The sequence below is a fragment of the Aethalodelphis obliquidens genome, unplaced genomic scaffold, assembly GCF_003676395.1.
Source record: "Aethalodelphis obliquidens isolate GAN/ISIS:26980383/991018 unplaced genomic scaffold, ASM367639v1 scaffold57, whole genome shotgun sequence".
NCBI lineage: Eukaryota > Metazoa > Chordata > Mammalia > Artiodactyla > Delphinidae > Aethalodelphis > Aethalodelphis obliquidens.
In genome coordinates this window covers 55,093-76,410 of record NW_020838001.1, presented here as the reverse complement: position 1 = coordinate 76,410, position 21,318 = coordinate 55,093, and the positions used below count along the sequence as shown (strand labels likewise).

The 21,318-nt window shown below is 62.6% G+C and overlaps 1 protein-coding gene across 1 annotated transcript in view; it reads left to right on the top strand.

Moving 5' to 3' along the window:
- The window catches only part of MYT1 (myelin transcription factor 1), a 35,148-nt gene that overhangs the window by 8,635 nt on the left and 5,195 nt on the right, over nt 1-21,318 (top strand). The window contains exons 5-16 of the mRNA XM_027086635.1: nt 131-895; nt 2,010-2,144; nt 2,615-2,705; nt 3,708-3,821; nt 7,011-7,225; nt 8,576-8,700; nt 9,228-9,485; nt 12,125-12,279; nt 13,259-13,321; nt 13,436-13,504; nt 17,759-17,821; nt 18,151-18,234. Coding sequence (XP_026942436.1) covers nt 131-895; nt 2,010-2,144; nt 2,615-2,705; nt 3,708-3,821; nt 7,011-7,225; nt 8,576-8,700; nt 9,228-9,485; nt 12,125-12,279; nt 13,259-13,321; nt 13,436-13,504; nt 17,759-17,821; nt 18,151-18,234 — 2,137 coding nt within the window. The remainder of the gene's footprint in view (nt 1-130; nt 896-2,009; nt 2,145-2,614; nt 2,706-3,707; nt 3,822-7,010; nt 7,226-8,575; nt 8,701-9,227; nt 9,486-12,124; nt 12,280-13,258; nt 13,322-13,435; nt 13,505-17,758; nt 17,822-18,150; nt 18,235-21,318) is intronic.

The following is a 21,318-nucleotide window of genomic DNA, read 5'->3' as shown; positions in this document are numbered from 1 at the left end:
CGGCCACCCCGAGCCCATTTCTGGGGGTTTGATGTCGCCCGGCGGCAGTGGGGCAGGCTGGAGGAGCCCCGCCTGGAGACCTGTCCTCTATTCCCCGTGTGCCTCCCACGCAGTTTCTGATTTTATGCAGGGAGGAGCCCCATCAAGGCCCGTTTCGGATCCAATCCCATCAGCAGCCTCACGGGCTCCTCCAAGGGCAGCTACAGCAGCTATCAGGAGATCATTGCAACTTCTCTCCTAAATTTGGGCCAAATCGCCGAAGAGACACTGGTCGGGGAAGACTCGGGCCAGGGGGCCAAGCGGGGCGCCGGCATCGTGCGCCTGGTGCGGGAGGAGGCTGAGGAAGGAGCCACTAGCGGTGCGGGGGAGAAGGGTGTCTTCGTCCAGCCGGAGGACGCAGAGGAAGCGATCGAAGCTACCAGGGAGCGCTCCCAGGAGCTGTGTCCCCAGTCCCTGGAGGGTGTGGCCAGCGAGGAGTCCAGCAAGCAGAGGGTGGCCCTGGGCACTGAGCGGGGGGATGCCCCGCCTGACGCGATCTGCCAGGAGCAGGCCCCCCCCGCCCCCCGCCCGGAGGCCTCTGAGCCCCGACGCCCGGCGCCGCCCAGCCCCAGGCCCGCGTACTCCGTCCTCGTGGAAGTGCGCTCTGATGACAATGGCAAGGACGAGGACTCGAGGTCCCAGAAGTCCACAGTCACGGACGAGTCGGAGATGTACGACATGATGACCCGCGGGAACCTGGGCCTCCTGGAGCAGGCCATCGCCCTGAAGGCCGAGCAGGTGCGGGCCGTCCGTGAGCCGGGATGCCCACCCGCCGAGCAAGGCCCGCTGGGCCCGGGCGAGCCGGGGAAGGCGGCAAGGCCCCTGGACGCCGCCCGGAAGAGCTACTGCAGCAAAGGTAGGCTGGGCACCTGGGCACCTGGCCCTGCCCCGCCCCCTCCCGGGGGTGCGCAGTCCCGGACCCATGGGCGAGTCCTGAGGTCTTTACGGGCTGGGGGGCACGGGCGGGGGGAGGTGGTGTGGGCCAGACAGAAGCGGCCTGTGGTCGGTGAGGCAGGTGGCCAGGCTGGGAGCACTGAGCAGTGCAGAGCAGGCCCGAGCCATGGAGGACAGTGGGACTGGTTCTCAGGGACCGACTGACGCTGAGGTGCAGACGCCATACGAGCCCTGGACAGAGAGGCCGGCGACAGCGAGCGCAGGAAGGCGGTGCCCGGGAGAGGCTTGTGAGCCCCTTAGGGTGCCCCTGCCTGCCCGGTGGTCTGAGGACAACTTCCTCCCATTTAAACCACACACACAGAACCCGCCAGGGCCCTGCCCTCCCTGGGGTGGGCTTTCTGAGGATGGTCTGTGAATTCTGCATTGTGGCTTCCCTACCAAAGGGGACGGATGGCTCCTCTGGAAGTTTCCCTGGGACACTGGCTATGCTCTGGGGACCGTGTGTGTCCTGAGAGGCATTCCCTTCTGCCCCACACTGAAAGTGACCTCTCTGGGCCTGCAGAGGCTCTACGAGGTCAGTAACTGAGATTTGGGGTCAAATTTCTGCCCAGGCCTTTATTAGCTGCTTTGGGTAAGTGACTCAGCCCCTCGGTCCCCATTACTGTCAAATACAAAGGACGTGTCCTGGCAGAGACCTTGTCACACGGCTTTACCTCTCTGTGCAGAGGCCTGGCCCCTAGCCCGAAGCCAGTGGCCCTCGCGTGACATTAGCAGGGCAGGGCAGAGGGTTCCAGCCGCCATCCGGGGGGGTCCCCCCTAAAGCCCTGCGGGTTCCGCTGTTTGTGGCTTGCCGCAAGCTGTGGGGAGCTTTTCCACACGGACGGCCAGTGTGGACGGTCTCTCCAGGGTCCCTGTGCTGTCCAGCCACGGTCCCTTTTGGGCTCTTGGGCAGTCTGGTCACTCTCCTCTCTGGACAGCCAGAGTGAAGGATGGTGAGCTGCCCTGCCGCCTCCCTGCTCACCACCTCCCGCCCAGCTTCCCGGCTGCCCTCTGACGGATAGGCCTTGTGTGTTTAGATCCCTCAAGAGCTGAGAAGCGTGAGATCAAGTGTCCGACACCAGGCTGCGACGGCACCGGCCACGTCACTGGGCTGTACCCACACCACCGCAGCCTGTCTGGCTGCCCCCACAAGGACAGGATCCCCCCGGAGAGTGAGTAGCTCTGCACGGCTCAGGCCACCTCTGGTGTTTGGATGGTGTCCACATAGAGGAGTGGCCACCCAGGACCCTGTCCCTCTGGACTGGCACGTCCAGAAGCCCAAACTTGGGCCCTACAAGCGTGGCGACGTGGAGCACGCCCAGTTATTCACCTTGAGATGGCAGCCTGGGTCAGGGCCCCTGGAAACCGGCCACAGACACGGGCACACGGCGGGGAGGCCGGGCCCTGGACCGGGGGAGGGGCCGCCGTCTGTGTTCTGAGGGCTCAGGAGAAAAGCCGTCCTTGCTTCTAGGCGAGGGGCAGCGATCGTGACCATTAAGTTTGTAAGGTTTCTGCCTCAGGGAGGCCAGGGTCACCGTGAGAGGGGGCGGGCGTGGCCTGACTGAGCGGGGCCTGGGGCTCCTGCACCCTCCGCGCTGGTGGTGCTCACCGGCCCCCCCCCCCCCCCCACGTTGTCTTGCAGTATTGGCCATGCATGAGAACGTGCTCAAGTGCCCCACTCCTGGCTGCACAGGCCAGGGCCACGTGAATAGCAACCGTAACACGCACAGAAGGTACGGGGCTGGGCTGGGAATGGTGAGGGCCACGGAGGGGGGTGCCTGCAGTGCATGCCCCAGCCTGGGACACGGTCTCCCTGTGTGCTGCCCTTTGGGGTGAGTGCACGGTCAGGGCAGACCTTTGGCGGGAGCAGAGCAGCACCTGGAGGGGTGGTCACCTGTGCCACTGTGAGTGGGGGTCCCGAGAGACCAGAGGGCGGCTGGAGGAATGGATGCGCGCAGCGCAGGGAGGCCTGCAGCCTGTGGGGAGAGCCAGGTAGAGACCCTGTCCTGCTGAGAGTCGGGAAACCTCTGGACACTAGCTTGTGCTCAAGGCAGAACCTCGGCAGCCGGGCCGAGCCTGGCGGCTCCGTAGGGGAGCTGAGAGCCCGGTGCTTGAGATGTCTGCCCGGCTTCTGGTGAGAGGTCGCCCCGCCCTCGCCCTGAGCCACGCGTAGCTGCAGCCGTGGCGGGGCGTGAAGTGGTTCCGGCAAGTGACACTCCGCTGGAACGACTGGCCCGCGTTTCTGAGGCTAAATTCCCAGCACCGCTGGGACGATGTCGCCTCTCCTGGCTGATCGCACTTTCTCAGTTCCGACAGTGGAGGCTGCACCCGTGGCGTCTCGGGTTGGGTGCTTTCCTGGGCAGGACCATGTCCTCCAGGGTCAGCACCCAGCCCGTGGCCCGTGGGCTGATAGACTGTGAGCAGCTCTGGCTGGTGGTGAGGGGAGAGGAGGGAGGTGAGGGGTGGCCCGGGCCCCGCACCCACCCGGAGGAGGTGCCTTTGCTCAGAGCCTTGAAGAACTTCCGGGTGCGTTTTGTCTCTGTGTCATTGGCTTAGAATTTCCAGAAACAGAAGCTGGCTCAGCAGCAGGTGCTTTGAGGGCTTGAGGACAGACCTGGGGAAAGGCCCCTCTGTAGGCAAGGCAGCCTTCCCTGAGCTCCTGCTGACGCCTGGCTCCCGGCTCGGACGGGTGGGGCCTGGAGGAGGGCTCAGCTGTCCTCCTGTCCTTTCTCTAGTTTGTCTGGGTGTCCCATTGCTGCTGCCGAAAAATTAGCCAAATCTCATGAGAAGCAACAGCCACCGACGGGAGACCCTTCCAAGAATAGCTCCAGTTCGGATCGGATCCTCAGGTGAGTGAAATGAGTCGCAGACCGGGAGGCGTGTTTTCGACCCCGGGTCCGTGTGCCTGACGTGCAGTGAGGCCAAGCTCAGAGTCTGGAGCGGAGAAGGTTTGTTACAAGAGCCGAGCCAGGAGGACAGGTGGCTCGCGCTCCGGAGACTCGACTCCCCGGTGGCTGTCAGGCAGGGTCTTTACGGCCAGTGTGAGGGGAGAGGGTCCAGGATGGGTGATCAGCTCGTGGACCCTCTTCTGATCAGCTGATGGTGAGGGAATCTCAGCCTTACGGTTCCAAGCAGTCTGGGGTCCACGTGCTTGCGGTCAGCATGTCATCACCATCCTCCACCGGGTGGGGGTCTTAGTTTCTGCAGAATGACTCAGAGATGCGTGTCAGATTGTTCCCTCTGTCTCTTCAGGAGGAACTAGGAGCCCTGTGACTCCGTTGTCCTATTAACTGACTGAACCTGCTCTTTGGAACTGGGTGGGAAGGCCTAGGGGGCTTCAAGACTGTTTTTTTTTTCTTCCTACAAACAAGAATCAGGGACGCGCAGGGGCTTTTTTACCCAGGAAGGCCCTGCAGGGTCCTGCTAGGCTTCACGGCTGCCTCCGCAAGTGCCCAGGGGGCTTCTCGCCTCTCCGCCGCTGCGTGTGCGTGTCCACGCTCGTGTGTATGTGTCTCCCAGGGGGGACTTGGAGGGTGGTTTCGTGGCCCCGACACCCGCGCGGCTGCCCCTGCCTCGCTGTCCCCGAGGGTGTCTGATGTCACCGCCTGGGATTGTTCAGGGATTTGTTTGTGGAGTCGCTGGTCCTGTTTGGAGAGAGTGGGTTGCACCAGCCCAGGACCCCTGCTGTCTAGGGAGCCCTGGGAGCTGCTCACCCCAGGACAGACCCTGAACTGGGGAGAGGGGTGGGTGCCAGTGGCACCCTCCGGAGTGCCGCTCTCCGTGACCCTTGAGGTGCTGTGTGTTTAGGTGCATATGCACACGTGTGAGTGTGTGTGCACCCGTGTGTGCGTGCAGACACGGCTCATCAATGAGGGGGCTTCTGAAAGACCCTTCAGAGCGAGTCTGCTTGGTGTGAACCCACCCGCAGGCCCCTGCAGGTGCCACGAACAAGGCCAGAGGCTGAGGAGCTTTCCCAAGGCCACACGCTCCCCGGCAGCCTGCCTTCAGAATTGCCTCCCAGTGGGACCGCTTCTCTGGCGCCCACCGTGCTGGGCGACTCTCCCTCACCCCCGTGTCCTTGCTCAGCGGACTCCCTGCTCCCTCATCTCCGAGGAGCTAGAACTGACAGATCGTCCCGTCTAGACTCTCTGTTCCACGTCTGTCTCCCAAAGGAGAGTGTGGGAGACCAGGGCCGTCCCCTGCACAGGCCCGGCGTCCAGCAGTCACGAGCATGGGCGACGGCACAGACCATGGTCTGGAGGTGGGCGGGCCACCTCCGTCACCCAGCTGTCCCTTCCCTGGCATGTGCCTGGCAGAGCCTCTGCCTGAGCAGCGTGGCCTCCCACCTTGGCCTCAGGGTCACATGCAAGTGGTCTCCGGGCTGGGCCTTGCCCTCCCGCACTGGGGAGCCCTTGCAGCCCCGCCCTTGGGGCGCCCTGCACTCCAGTTGGCTTCTTTCAAGCGGGTGGCGCTCAGGGTGGTGGAAACTGCTTCTTTCCTCCATCTTGTTCCTGTTCCTCTGGCTTCTTGTCGGGTTTCTTGCCTTGATCCAAGTCACTGACAAAACGTCAAACTACCAGGCAGGTGCGTCGTGGCGAGGCCAGGGTGGGGGCCAGGCCGCTGCCAACTGTGGGGGCTGTGCCCCGGGAACGCGACTCTGTCTGTCTGCCTGTAAAGTGGGCCGACAGCGTTATCGCCTTCAGAAGTTTCTCATGAGGCTGGATGAGGCAGGGCTGTCTTGTTTCCGGGCCCTCGGGGAGGAGGCCAGATGGTGGCAGCTGTGGCCGCGGTGCAGAGCTTTCCGTCCAGGCTCCACGTGCTCCATGGAGGGGCCAGTACCCCAGGGTGTGGGGAGAATCTCTGCAAAGCTCTGTGGGCATCACGGACCCTGAGTCTGCTGCTGGCGGAAGCCCCGGCTGAGGAAGCCACCAAAACGTGGCACAGACGTTAAGTGTAGGACTCGTCTACCCCCGGGGGTGCCTGAGCACTACCAGCCGCTCCTCCGATGCCACTGGCTGGTCCAGAGGGGCCCCGCCCTTGCTGGGGAAGGAGAGCCGTCGGTTTCACCAGCCACTTCTCCGATGCCACTGGCTGGTCCAGAGGCGCCCCCGCCCTCGCTTTCCCAAGGCCCTGCAGAGCCAGCCTATCGTGGTTGCAGGGTCTTCCTGGCACCCGGCTCCCATTTTCGGGTCACACCTAAGTTCTCGTAGTGCCTGGCGCCCTGGGGGCCTCACCACTGGCTCCTTCTTAATTCCGCCCACCACCTTTTCCAGACTGAAGTCACTGAGTGGCTCTCCCAGGCCTCCTCCGCTCTTCTCTCAGCTGACTGGTACACAGGCCCCTCCGCAGACCAGTACAGACCCTGTGGCCTTTCTGTGCCGGGCTGGTCTTTCTCCCGCCGTGGCTCCAGTGCTGTCAGGGCTGGTGTGTTCGCACCATCTCTTGTGCATTTAAAAATCTGAGCTCTTTCAGAACTTCAGTAACAGTGGCTGAATGCTTGCAGCGTCCTTTCATGCGTGTCTTTAACCCTTGCAGCAGCCCCTCCAGGGGCATCTCAGGTGACTTTCAGCAGAAGACCTGGAGGGCTAAGGGCTGAGTCGGCCGCCCTGAGGCTGATTCTCAGAACCTCCTTCATGTCCCCTCCAGGCACCCCAGCTCCCTCCCCTCTGGGGAATTGTCAGTTATTCCACCACCAGAATTCTGCCTCGGCTGCCTGCCGCCCTAAGGATGCTTCTCTAGGGCTCCCGGCAAAGGCCTCAGAAACCTGCTCTCCTCATTCCCTCTGTTGACGCGGTCCGCAAGGGGACACGCGCTGTTTCTTCAAGGCTCCTAGTGCTTCGTCCCTGTGACAATTCTTCCTGCACATCAGCCCCTAGGCACCCTGTAGTGGTGGACGTGAGGGAGGGCCTGCCTGGGTCTCTGTCCGCGCCGGGGTCCGAGGGATGGCTGGGCCAGGCCATGGCACGGGGCATTGAGATGAACAGCACAGAGTCCTTGTGTCCTGTCTTCATGATTCTCATCTCCGTCTCACGCCCCAGGCCCATGTGCTTTGTGAAGCAGCTTGAGGTCCCTCCGTATGGAAGCTACCGGCCCAGCGTGGCCTCCACCACACCCAGGGCCAACCTGGCCAAGGAGCTGGAGAAGTTCTCCAAGGTCACCTTCGACTACGCAAGTTTTGACGCTCAGGTTTTTGGCAAGCGCATGCTTGCCCCAAAGATTCAGACCAGCGAAACCTCACCGAAAGCCTTTAAATGTAAGTTGGGGAAGCTGCTCCCGGAGGTGTAGCGTCTGAGGGGCAGCGGAGGGGAGCCCTCAGCAGCAGCGTGTCGGTCCTCTCTACCCTGCGGCCCAAAACGCCCCAATCCCCCGTGGCGGCCTTCTCAGAGTCCGTGTCTCACCCACGTTGCTGCCCACACACTCACCATCAAACTGGATGTGCCTCCTCACTACACGTGAAACAAACCCAAGTCTGTTATGCCGTGCGTGTCCACAGACTTAACGACGTCGCTGCCGTGGTTCACCCTACGAGCGTGCCCTCCCCTGGCTGTCCGTTCCGAGCCAGTTTATTCCAGCTCAAGGGCTGGGGGTCTGGGAGGGTCAGACAACCGCTGTGCTGAGCCTGGGTACCCGACAGATGCTTCCTGCGCGGGGACCATCTTGCTGGATACAATGTGACATTAGCAACAAACTTTCCGGGTGCTCGTCGCGCTAACAACATTCATTCCGCCAAACCTTCCGGAACAAGCCTTCCTGGCTTATTTTTTGGGGGGGAGGGGTCGCTTATTGCACTAATTTGCGAGTTGCAAGCCTGTTAGCCCTGGAAATACAAACAGAATGGAAAAGCGCCCCAGTGCACTTGAGATTGGAGCTGGCGGCCCCTGGTGGCTGTTGTCAGCCCCCAGAATTGGCAGTGATGAGTCTCCTACAGGTTAATGATACAATTGCCACCTGGAGTGCGAGTGTCTCTCCGGCTCGTTAGGACTGGGGGCTTCATGCCTTCTCGCAAGGCACCCACTTACGCTGGGGCGCTGGAAATTTGCTGGCGATATCCTGATTACTCAGAAATCATACCTGAGAGTGACCTTACGGTTATAGCACAGTTACTAGAAAAGATAACGTTTGATGCCCTCCTGTGTCGTGTTTATTTGAACTAATGTCATTCACCAAAGCCGTGGCTCTTGGCGGAAGGGGCGGGGCGACACCGAAATCAGCCTTTTGAGGCGTTGTGATAAACTTTTCCTACTTGAATGATATTCCAGACGCTCCTCCTACTTGCAGACTTTAGTCTCTAATGAGCATCACCGACAGACAACTTGCTTTGTTTGAAATATCGGGGGCGCTCGAACGTCTTTGGAGGCTTTGCCCTTTCTGCCCAAGTTAGGTCAAGAGAGAAATGGCCTTCTCAGTGCCCGACGGGGGGGGGGCTGCGGTGGGGCCAGGCTCCCAGCCATCCCGAAGTACCCCCCACCCCCACCCCATGTCTGCGTGGCCACCTCCCGTTCAGGTTGTATATCAGCCTGCTCTTGTTCCCTTTTTGCAGCCAAACCTTTCCCAAAGGCCTCTCCCCCCAGGCCCAGCCCCTGCGCTTCGTCCTCTTCTACAGGCTTCGACTACGCCCATGACGCGGAGGCTGCACACATGGCCGCCACGGCCATCCTGAACCTCTCCACGCGCTGCTGGGAGATGCCCGAGAACCTCAGCACGAAGCCGCAGGACCTGCCCGGCAAGGTTGGTGTGTCCCCTGCCAGGAGCCCCTGCTGAGGCAGAGAAGGGGGTTGGGATTTGCAGTCAGGGGCACGTGCTGCCTGCACAAAGGGGGCTCAGCAAACCCAGGGTCTACTAGGTGATTACCACTCTTTCCTCTTCTCTCTCCTGACCGTTGACCCTGCTGGGCAGAGACATTGGATGGGTCCCCTCCGAACTCCGTGCGCTGTGCCTAAGGGGGCCCAAGTGGCTGTGCACACGTGTGTTCCCATATCTCGCCGAGTCTAAGGGCCCTGCGCGTGTTTTTGGGCCCACACGAGCTGCCGTGTCAAGGGTCTGGTTTTCCAGCGCTGGAAGCCTCAAGGCAGTGGGCACTGTGGCCCACATCAGCCTCAGGACGCTGTCTTCCCGCGTAGGCTCTTCTCTTCCTGTTTGGGTCTGCTCTCTTTGGAGGGAGACGCTGTCTGGGCTTCCGGTGAGCTGAGTAAGGGACCAGAGGCACGCGTGGGAAGGGGGTGGGGTCTGACACAGGCGGTACCTTTGCAATGCAGGCCACGGACATCGCGGTGGATGAGAACGGAACCCTGGATTTGAGCATGCACAGACACCGCAGGCGGGAGAACGCTTTCCCCGGCGGCGGTGGCGGCCCCGGCGTGACCTCACCCGACGCCTCCCAGGGCCAGAGCATCACTGCCCCCAGCAGCTCCGTGACCTCGCCCCAGTCCAGCCATGCCTCCCGCCAGGACGAGTGGGACCGGCCCCTGGACTACACCAAGCCCAGCCGCCAGCGAGAGGAGGAACCCGAGGAGGTGGGTCCTGGGGTCCTGAGCCGGCAGAAGGTCGAGCAGGCGCTGGTGGTCAGTCTGCCTTACCCGAGGGCGGGTGTGAACGCGCTTTCGCTCCAGGCAGAGCCTCCGTGTGTCCTGCCCCTTTCCACCCAGGGTCCTGCGCCCTTCGGGCAGCTAAGCCCACCTTCTTGGAGGGGTTTTCACCATTGGGCCAGTCTGTGGCCTTGTCCCCTCCGAGAGAGAGGTGGCCTTCTCGCCTCTGCAGAATCACTGTTCAGCACCAATGCGGTTCTCCGAGAGCACGGGGAGGAGAAGGGCTTTTGTTCAGACCCCACGGGGGATGATTCGGGAGTGGCTCCGAGTTCCTCGTTTCTGTGGGCCTCCCGCCGACCTGCTGTGTCCAGATCAGGGACACCCAGAGCTCTGGCAGCAGCCTCTTCTCACTGTCACCAGGACACTCCAGGCGCCTGGCTCCCTGGACGGAGGCAGGAGAAAACTCCTGGCCTCAGAAGCCCCTTGGGTGGCCAGCGGCCAGAGTCCCAGGACAGTACTGCCTGGTGAAGGGCCGCACACCAGGCTGCTGTGCTGGAGCTGTAGTCTGGGGGCAGTGGAACACCCCCTTCCCAGTTACTCCACCCAGCTGAGATGGGGGCTGATGCAGGGCTTCTCCCCAGAAGAGCCTCCCGAACAGCAGGGCCCTGGTCTGAGGGCTCAGACCAGGTGGCCTCTGCACAGTGTGGACAGGCCTGTGGGTGCCCCCCCAGCCCTGCCCTCCTTGCCAGCCCCCACTCCCAGGAGGGCAAGGGGGGCAGGTCCCTGTGCAGGAGTACGGGGTGGTGAGGGTCCCACCCTCAGGGCCAGCTAGGGCCCCTCTCTCTGCAGGCTTTGCATGCAACCCCACTTTACAGAGGAGCCGACTGAGCCCCAGGCCTAGGTCTTCTGCCTCAGTCACGTGGCTGCAACTCAATGTCTGGCCTCAGAAGAGGGACACCTCTTCAGAGGGAGCCCCCAGGGGAGGGAGGCTGGCTGAGGGTGCCCACCCGGGGCCGGCAGGAGGGCCTCTCCCTGGCTGGTGGGCCCCGCCTTCCTGTTCCTGTTCTGGGCCACCAGCGTAGCGTCCCCACGTCTGCTGTCACCCTATCCAGTTCTGCCCCCCGGCCCCTCCTTCGGCTCCTTCCCTTTCCCTGCCCCTTTCTCTGACCCCCAGCTCAGGCTGGCCTCTCTGGCCACGCTGCCCCCGCCCCCTCCACGTGCCCTCTGAGCATCCTCCTCCCCTCCCGGGACTGTCATGTCCTCTGTGGATGACCCTGGTCTCAGAGGTCCTGTGGTCCCTGGCCACAGAGGCCTGCCGCTCTGCCCCATGGTCGACAGTCCACTCTCCAGCAGGAAGCCTCAGCTGACCCCCAGGCCCTTCCTCTCCTCCCCTGTGCCCTGGGCACAGGTGCCCACGTCCTACTGGGTGACCCCCCAGAAACACCTCCTGCATCAGGCCTTCCCAGTCCCTCTACCATGGCCCTGGATGCCCTGCTCAGACTCTCCTTCCAGCTCTGTCCGAGGCTCCTTGACCATCCTCGTAGGGCTACTGCCCCACTCTTCAGCCTTGCCTCACCCAGCTCTGGCAGCAGCCCCGCCTCAGGCCCCCCTAACACCCCAACACCCCTGGCCCCCGCGTCTAGGGGCCTCTGGGACGCTCCCTGCTCTGCAGCAGCCTCTACCCCTATGCTCTGGGAGGCCCCCGCTTCTCCTGCAGACTGGGCTTGAGTTGAGGGGCTTCGTCCACCCAGCTGCGCCTTGTTCAGTAACAGTAACAGTGGCGACAGTGACCTCGGCGTGACATGGTGCCGAGGGCCCTTCCTCCTTCCATCCCCAGCCGTCCTGGGAGGGGCAGCTATTCTTTCCAGTTGAAAAGTGTGGCGCCCAGGAGGTCGGACAGCGTGCCTGGGACGCACAGCAAGTACCAGTCCTGAGATCTGAATCGTGATCCCCCACGGGGGTAGTGGTCTGCTGCAGCCTGACCTGGAGGGCACTGACCTTCCTGACTCTCGTGGGCTCCTTCCCTGCGCCCAGACGCAGGGACTGTCCCTGTCCACCCCCTGCACCACAGCACCCTGCCCGTGGGTGGCGACTCAGCACGTGCAGGCCCCGCTTTTGAGGCCAGAGTGCTTGTTCGGTGCCGGCTGTGGCCAGGTCGCCGTGCCGGCTGGGGCTCGGTGGGGCCAGATGGTCCCGAGGTCACGTACTCTGTGCGTCGTGCCGTCTCAGCCTCATAGCATTTCAACAAACACGTCCTTAGTGCCACTGCCTACTGAGCGCATCCCCAGCCCCAGAGGAGCTGCCCTCGGCGTACACTCGGGCGTGTAGATTGCAGCCCAGGGCGGGTAGTGGGAGGTGACCCACCTGCCTGAGTCCGCGGAGGGCGTCAGGAGCCGTGGTGCTGGGCAGCGCCCGGGTCTCCTCGTTCCCGGGCAGCTCAGGAGCAGTGGCTGAGGTGAGGCAGCACCCCAGCCCCTCGGGGCACCGTTTCCTGTGTCTTCCTCCTGCTTCCAGAAGACAGGAGACTCCGGAAGATGCCTCTGAAAGGCCCCTCTCCCTCAGCCCCCGGGCCGGGCGCCCGGCCCCCCGCCAGCCGGTTAAAACCTCTCCCTGCTGGTCTTTTGCAGTCAGAGCCAGCAGCCCATTCTTTTGCTTCTTCTGAAGCAGATGACCAGGAAGCGTTGGAGGAGAATTTTGAGGAGAGGAAGTACCCCGGGGAGGTCACCCTGGCCAACTTTAAGCTGAAGTTTCTCTCCAAGGACATAAAGAAGGAGCTGCTCACGTAAGTCCCCACCTTGGGCGGCAGGACCCCTCAGGGCACCGCCACGGCCCTGAGAGGAGCTCGCCTTGGCGGGAGCGCCCCGTGCTGACCGTCCTGCTGGCCTGGCTGCCTTGGTGGGCAGAGGCTGGGCCTCCACTACTAGGCCCCTCCTGGGCCAGGCAGCGGGGGAAGGCGTCCTCTCACCCCTGCACCACGCGGGCCTCTAACCCACTCCTTCAGGCTGATAAAGAGTGAGGGCAAAAGCCCCCGTCTGGCCCACAGAGCAGACAAGGGCCGAGGGGAGGGGACCGCCCCCGAGTGCCCGCTGCGCTCCTGGCCCTCGCGCCCAGGCCTGAGGTGCGCTCTGCCTTGGGCTCCATGACCTCAGCTCCGGCAGCCGAGTCAGTTTAACCAGGTGCCACTGGAGAGGGGGCGGCTACTGGTAGACGTGCGCTACCCCACGGCCTTCTGGCCGGCCCCCACTAAGAACCACCTTCCCTAGGGGGCGTGAGAGGCCTGGCCCCTGCCCCTCAGGTGGTCCAGCCCCCACCGACGCTTAGAGTCTGTTCCTGGGGTTCCTCTTCCTGCCCCGAACCCCGCCAGCTTCCAGCTTCCTCCTGCCCTGTAGCTGGCTCGCCCCAGGATGGCTCTGGTCTTGTCCTCGGGGAAGGCCCTGCCACGTCAGGAAGGGGCTCCCTGCACACCCATCCCCCAGCACGCACACGTGTGCACGCACAGCACGTCTGCTTCGGAGGCACCCCAACTTTAAGCTGAGCTTCACGTGGGTTCCCTTTGCTTCTTGAGTTAAGTTGCGTGGGAGAAGCTTGTAGTCGAGAGGCGAGGGCCCGGCCCTGCGGGCTGGTGGGGACGAGACGCTCCTTGGCTTTCGGGTGAGCCAGAGGCAGGTGGCAGCCGCCCTCTCCGAGCGGGCTCAGCCTGGGGGGCGGGCCTGGCGGGGGGGCCTCGCTCTCTGTTCTGACGCTCTGTTTCCTTTGTCCAGCTGTCCCACCCCCGGCTGTGACGGCAGCGGCCACATCACTGGGAACTATGCTTCCCACCGCAGGTTCGTCCCCCACTCGGGTCCGGCCCGGCCTGGGTGCTGCGTGGTGGGTCTTCCTCCTCTGCGCCTCTGCTCCCCCTCTTGGCTCACCCCGATATCCCATCTCTTCTCTTTCAGCCTCTCTGGTTGCCCTCTTGCTGACAAGAGCCTCAGAAACCTCATGGCTGCCCATTCTGCTGACCTCAAGTATGTCTGCCCTCCCGGCCTCCCGTCTCTTGGGTGGCTTCCTTGCTCTGCTCACTCCTTCCATGAGGCTCCGGCCAAAAGCAGCCTTCTGCGGGGCTCTGGCACAGGCCGGCCCCAGCCCGAGGCCCGGGGCCGTGGGGCCGAGAGGCAGGGCCACGGAGGGGCTGATTCTGCTTGGCTGTCGCCGCTGCTGCCTGTATCTCCCTGCTCTGAGCGCCGCTGTCTGCCTGCCCCCTTGGGCCCAGGGCCGCTACGGGCTCCCGCGCTCCCCTCTGAGGGCCGAGGGCCGGGAGGGCCACGCAGGGGTAGGGCCTGGCTGCGGCTCGTGGTGGCCCGGCCCGTTCTCTCCCTCTCCCGAGGAGCCCTGCCGGGCTGTCTGGCCTGCTTTCCTCCTGCCGTGGAGATTCGGGAGGAGTCCCGAACTGGCCTTGGCTCGTAAGTCTCTCCGGACTCGGGGCTACAGGCCGTGCAGCTCTTGCTGAGTGAGCTGGATGCTGGTGACAGCAGCGGAAACTCTGTGCGCTTCCCTCCTCGTGCAGCCCCTTCCAGCTGCTTCCGTCTTGGCCCCTCGTGCCCTCGCCCCCACGCCTCTCCTCCGTGCTCACCCCTTCTTTGGCTGTGCCCTGTCTCTGCTCCCCCTGCCCCTGACGTCTGGGCAGGGCCGCCCTGTGGCACCAGCCGCTCTCCTCGATGGTCTTGTTCAGCAAGGAGCGAGGACCCAGAGGTTTCCGGCTCTCAGCGTCCTCGCGGGGCTGGACCCGGGGCTGTGATTGCCTTTGGTTTCATGCCTTGAGCTGAGCTAAGCCCTAAGCCACAAGGCGCTGGCTCTGGGTTTCCAGGCTGAGCCGAGGTTGTGGAAGGAGGGCCCCCTCTTGGCCCCTCCGGTCGCCCCCTCTTCAGGGGGTTCCTACCACCCTGGGCCTCTGTGCTGGGGGTCGGAATCCAGGCCGGGTTTCCCCGGCCCATCCCCGTCTGAGGCCAGAGAGGAACTGGGGCTCTGGTGCCTCTAAGGTGAGGAACCACGGTTGCCGCAGGCTTCTGGCGACCTGAGCTGACTCGGAAACGGGGCAGGAAGCTCCAGCTCTCTCAGCGGGTCCGGTCCTGCCGGCCTCATTTCTGTGGCTCCAGGGAGCCTGTCTGGTCCTAGCAGCCGGGAGAAGCGTGGCGTTGCCTCTTTGACCCGTGGGGCCTTCCGTTCCCGCAGGCAAGGCTGGGCAGGGTCATGGCCAGAAGCGTCTTTCTGGGATCTATCGGCTTTGACACCTGCATGTTCTGAGGCTCAGCTCATCATGGCAGCTTCACACATGTGCTCACTCACCCCGTGTCCAGCCCCAGAAAGGCAGTGAGGCCCTCAGTCCTGTAGGTTCGACGCACTCTTCCCCACCGTCCTCTTCCCGCTTTCCTTCCTCTCTTCTTTTACCATCTTTCTCGTGATCCTTTCTCCTATTATCTTTTCCAATTCGACTTGCTTTTCTAACTGATCAGTTTTCATGGTTTTCCAGTTTGAAGGCCTGCCTGGGTGGTGGTGGAATTCTAGAAGTGACCACACACCCTCAGTAGCCCTTTTCCTGCAGAGCCGTTAGTCAGGGCTCCTGGAAGGAACACGCAGACTCGGTCTGGGTCCAGAAATGTGGCCGACAGGGAGGGTCAGTGCCCTTCTAAGACTGAGAGCCTGTGAAGAACTGTAACCCAAACTTGTCTGGAAGTTAGCGATGGAAAGTTTTCCTCGTGTGAAAGCAAATCACTCCCTAACTCCCTCCGGCGCGCTTCTCTCCCCCAGGGCTCCTTCCGTGGAGCGTGCTCCGTGCTTCTCGCGGGCCGCAGTGTGGGTGTGGCCTGGCTCCCCCATGCTCCTCTCTCCTTCCCCCGCTCGGTGGGGGTTTGGCACCCTGCTCAGCCTCGTGGCAGTGCCAGCTGAGCGTGACCTGTCCACGGGGGCAAAGGCACCTGTGCCTTGCAAATGAGTCTTTTTTGGTGGCCCCCCATCAACACCTGGTTTGCAGTGACAGTTGCAGACGACGTGTTTTCTGTGTTTTAATCAAATCCCAAGGGCGTTTGTTCTTCCCATCCACGTGCCCAGTGTGGTCAGGAGCTGGGGACGCGGCTGCCTTGGGCTGCGCAGCCCACTTCATGTGTGGGCGTTCAGAGTGCAGCCACACAGCCTGCAAGGGCGTCAGGGGGGAGCTCTGCATGGGGTGGGGGACAGCCCCCCGCCATCCCGCCCCGGCCACGGGACAGGGCTGGGGGTGGGGTGACGTCTGCTGTGCACCAAGCGGCATGGATTCTTCGTCTTGCCCAGACAACGCACTCAGAACAGAAGGTGGGAGGGTTCCTGGAGCTGGCCCTGGGGTTACCCGGGGCCATAAGAGTGGCCGACGCTACTGGCGCCCAGAGCACACACCTGCTTTTCCAGCCGTGTGACGTCATCCTCTCTCGGACAGGACTCTTGGGGAAAAGCCGTTACATCAGGCCAGCAAGGAGGGTGGGGCTGCCCCGCCTCTGGAGGGCCCCAACGTGCGTGTTCTCGCCGAGTCGCCTCCCCCAGACCTGAGACCCACTCACAGGCACCACCAGAGGCTGCAACTCGCAGGGGTGTCACCCACAGACCAGAGCTGTGCTTATGGCCACAGAGGCCTGGGACTGCTGTGGACCCGCCGTCCTGGCCACTGCCTGCAGCGCCCAGCTTGTGTGTTCCGAAGCTGCGAAGGACCAGGAGGGAGCAGCAGTGTCCTTCCAGAGGTGTCACAAGGCCCGGGCCTCAGCGCAGAGAGCCACGCGAGGGACACCCTGGTACCCTCCGTGTGGCCCGGAGGGCCTTTCTGAGCAGCTGGCGCCCTGGGACCGCGGGCCAGGCAGAGACGCAGAGTGTCAGAGCAGGAGGTCCCAGCAGCTGGAGTTCATTTGAAAAGGGAGATGCTTACCTGGACAGAGGTGGTGGGTGGTTTCCGTTAAAACACAAAAACCTCTTTGCCCCAGATGTGGGGGCTGGAATGTGACCACACATGACGGGCGGCAGGTGTCCCAACCTCAGTGGGGTCTGAGGTACCCCAAAGCTGGACAGGAGGGAGATTGACCCGTTGGCCGGCTGCCAGGCCAGGGAGGCGCTGATGTGTGGCACTTGGGGCAGGGGTGAAGAGAGGGGCCAGGAAGGAGGCTCCGGGCATCTAGCCCCTCCGTGTTGGTGTGCCAGCCTGAGATGGGCGGCAGTGTCGCCCGCTGCCGGCTGCCGGAGCCTGGGCGCGAGGACCCTCTGTTGATTGACGGGCCGCCGTGTCCTGCCCCGCTGGCGCTCGGCCCTCTGTCCTCTGGGTCCACGTTTGTGCTGAGGAATGGCCTTGGCTCCACAGTTCTCTCTCCGTGTGAGGATGGAGCCAGGAATGGCAGATAAGCACCCAGTGAGTGCCAGCCTCTCCAGATGCAAGCACCGAGGTCCTGCCGGGTCCATAGGGCGAAACCACGCCCTCACGAGGGGCACGGCACAGGCGGCAGATCCACCCCGGAGGAGGCGTCCTGAGGACCCACCTGCAGGATCGGGTGCTTTCCCCACTGACGCCAGCAGGAACGGATTCATTTTTCTTCAGTGGACATTCAGGGAAAAAATAAGAAAACCCAAGCCGGTGTATCAGAGGGGAAGTCTTACCTTCTACGTGATACATTCATCAAGCACTTGGGGTGCACCCAGCTGGGCTTCTGTGCTTTGTTCCTCCCCTCCCTCCCCTCGGCCGGTGCCAGCCATCCCTCGAAAGCCCGCGCCCGTGTGAACTCGGCGCTCACCAAGTAGGACTCATGCCCCGACGTCGCCGCTCCTGGGGGTGGCACGTCTCAGGGGCTCAGTGCCGTCTGTTCGTGCTCACGACGGTGGCAGCCCTGGTGGGAATAGGCCGTCTTCCTCCAGCAAGCTCAAGGAGGATGAACCGGTCCTAGATGTGAGGTTTGCATCCTGAGCGCTTGTTTAAAGGCCCACATGTGTTCTGGAACCTTCTAGTCCAGCCTGGTCCTCTGCAGGAGGCTGAGTCAGGAGCCCATCATCCCGCAGTGGAAACGTGCTCTCCTCTCCGCCCCCCGGGTCCCCTTGGGGAGCGTGGGTGGCCAAGCTCCGAGGCCCGGAGGTCGTGGCAGCAGGCCGGCCGGGACACACGTGGCCATCTGTGAGAGCTTAGTGGGTAGACGACTTGTAGGGGGCTGAGTACAGAGGCGTCTTCTGTGGCCAAGTGACTTCCGCGGCTCTGGTCCCAGCTCCGCTCTCCTCCGCAGGTGCCCCACACCCGGCTGCGACGGCTCCGGCCACATAACGGGGAACTACGCATCGCACCGGAGGTGAGCCTGCCGTGCCCTGGGTGCCAGGCCGGAGCGGGTGGGGACGGTTTCCTCCTCAGACGAAGTTCCAGGCTCCAAGTAAGACATTAACGTTGCTGCATCCAGAGACGGTTTCGTCCCTTTCGTGGGAACTGCCAGTGTTCCCAGAGCCTGACCAGGGCGCCCTCTGACCAGAGCTGGGGGCTCACGGTGCCACCTCCTGCATGTGGCCCCGCTGCCGGGGCCGCTGGGGCTGCTGTCACAGGGCTTAAGGGGAGGGGTGGGGCAGGGGGGTGTGAGGCTTTGCTGTCCTTGGACCACTGTGGCATTGTTTCCTCTTTCAAAACCAGCTTGTCAGGCTGCCCTCGTGCCAAGAAAAGCGGAGCCAAGGCTACACCCGCAAAGGATGACAAGGAAGACCCTGAGCTGATGAAGTGAGTCCGGGCCCTGCCGGCCTCTTGGCTGCCGTGCAGACTTGGGGTTTTCCGGTATTTTTATAATTTTAGAAGCTCCTTCTAGATTCTGTTTGCATTAATATAGCTGTGACAATGCCCACTTTTACAGACGTGCTCGCACTGTGCACGGGGACACCTTGCAGGCGGGAGCCGTGTGCACACGCACCCGTGTGCGTGCGCGGGCTCCTGTCTGGGCTTCTCGGGTTTGCGGCGTTTGACGGGCCGGGAGAGGCAGAGTGCCCTGCTGCCCACGCACCTGGGCACCTGGGCGTGGACCTCAGGGCCTGGCAACCCCAGGCACTCACGGGCATTGCGGTCTGCACGGCTCCTGGCCTGGTGGGAAAGGTCAGGTGCAAAGAGTCAAGGAGGAGAGGGTGGTTAGAAAGACAGCAAGTCTCTGAACCACGTGTGCGCGCTCCCACACCTCTGAAGGGAGCTGACGCGCAGTGAGGGAGCCTGGGAGGGTCACCTTGAACTGGGACCTCAACAGTCCTGTGGGGAGGAGAGAGGACATCCTGGGCCTTAAGTGATCGGAGTGCCTGAAACCCTCTACGGACCTTCTCACTGGGGGTGCCTGACATGTCGTGAACCCTGACCCAGACCCCGACTCGCCTGGTGGGGGCTGGTATCGCTGAAAACTGATCCTTCCGGGAGGGACCCCCCGAGCTCCCCACTGGCAGGTGGGGGCAAGGCTGTGCCACAGGTGCAAACAGGGTGACCCACCACCCAACTTGCCCAGGACTTTCAGAGCTGACGCCAGGTAGAGCAGGCAGCAGGTGCCCCCAGGCGGGTGAGGGCTGGAAGGGAAGGGCTCTGGCTGTCTGGTGGCTTGGCTGGGGCAGGGCACGCAGGTGCACGGGAAGCAGGTCTGCCCTGACTGTCAGGAACAGCTAGACGCTCACCTCTGTAGAGGGGATCAACCTGGCCCGAGGTTCCGTTGCTCCTCCCGGGAGCTCACCCCAGCTGCCTGGCCACCCAAACATCTGCTTGACCACAGAGGAGGGGCCTAATTGACCAGCATTATGCCCTTCAAAGGGGACAGCCCCACCGGCTGTTTGCTGTAATGAGGCAGTGGCTTGTTTATTTCATTTATACAGTAACACTGTAATGAATGCTTAATCAAAAATGCAAAATCCATGGTTGTTGGCATCGTGAATGCTGCCTACTAAAGGAGAGGGTGGATAAAGAATATTTTTCCTTCCGAGAACCTAGGAATTTGCCTGTGATCGTACAGCCGCATCGCTGTTACGGGTTTAGCAAGGATCCTGCTGGTGGGGATGATAAATGAATTGTGCTGCATTTGCAAACGATGAGAGTCAAGATCAGCGTTTTTCGGGTTAACGAGGAAAAGTGGTTTTCCTTTCCCTGATGTGCTGTCAACTTTGCTTTAAAAACAAACAGCAAGATTCTGCAGCCAAGCGGAGAATGTGACTTGTAGAAACAGTTCACCATTTACAGGATGGATGGAGTTTCTAAGGGCTCCATGGCAAGGAGAGGGGGCCGCCCACTTAGCACCTCCGTTTTATAGGATCTCCTCCCTAGCCATAGACTAACCGTATTTGTAAGTGATGAGCATCTTAGACAAGGGCAGGTGGCCGCAGACACCTCAGTCGGTGCGCCAGGCCCCGCTGCGTGGCGTGACTTGGTCGGCCGGCACTGGCGTGGCTGCGGAGGGACCCGTAGAGGAAGAGCTCCCTCCTGGGCGTCTCGTGTCTGCAGCGTTTGAGTTGGTCAGCACGTTGCAGTAAATCCCTTTGGCCACGACTGAATAACTGACCTAGACAGTCTGTGGAGGCGGTGGGGGGGATGACTTGGGAGACTGGGATTGACACATACGCGCTAATATGTGTAAAACAGATAACTAACGAGGACCTGCTCTATAGCACAGGGAGCTCCGCTTCGCTTGCTGTACAGTGGAAACTTAACACAACATTGTAAAACAGCTGTACCCCAATAAAAAAAGAAGAAGGAAAGTCTGTGGAGGTTCCAGCGTGGCGGGTCGGGAGCTGCACATCCATTGCCCGTGGAGAGGCCTCGGCGGCCCCCGGCCGCCCTGGCACCTGACCAAAGAGGTGTGCCTCTGACCGGGGGTCCCCTGGGTGTGCCACACGTCTTAACATGAGGTCACCTGGCAGCTCTGAAGATTTGGACCCGGGGTGTGGAGGGAAAGACTCGCAGAGTCACCGATGACATATCTGAGCCACTCACCACGAGGGCAGTTGCTGGGAAACCCCAGCAGCCCCTCCTGAGAAGACAAGGGTTTCGCAAGGAGAGTGGGAGAGGCGCTTAGATTCAGCTGGTGACTCCTCTCACTTGGCCTCTTGATCTTGTAACGTCAGGTACCTCAGGTACCTCAGACGGCCGGGCCCAGTGCCCAGTGGTCCCCCTGGGACCCCACAGTTGGGAGGTGTCCAGGCTTGGCGGTGGACATAGAAGGGAACCTCCCCAAGTCCCCTGCAGGGGCCCCTGGCAGTGACTCCGCTCTGGATCGGCGGCGAAGGTGACCTTGGGCCAGCTTGGTGGACAGCCCACGTTAGGGCCCACGTGGCTGGGATGAGTGAGAAAGGGGTGAGAGCTGAGAAGGGGACGGCTGAGGATGGGCCCGGCTGAGGAGGGCGCCTGTGAGATGAGTCCGAGTGTGCGGGCCACGAGGCAGTACGCTGTCCCCCAGCCCTGCCACCTCCCGGGGGCTTCCTGCCTGTGGCGTGTCTGTACCCCAGCGAGCTCTCTGTGAACTGGGTCCTCTGTGCTTGCTGGGTCTGTGGCCTGTAGAAAGCGGTGACAAGCGACCAGTGCTCAGGGCAAGCTCCCAGCAAGTGGCCTCTGGGCTGACGCAGAAATGATGCCGGACCTGAGGCCACCAAGAGCCAGCCCCAGGCCCCAGGGGTCACTGCTGCTGGGGGTCGGGGCAAGAAGGTGGCTGCTGACCCCCCCAGCTGTGCAGGGGATGTGAGGCCAAGGCTAGCGGGGGGAGCACGAGCCCTGTGCTGGGGGGGGAGCGCGAGCCCTGTGCTGGGGATGTGAGGCCAAGGCTGAGGAGGGAGCACGAGCCCTGTGCTGGGG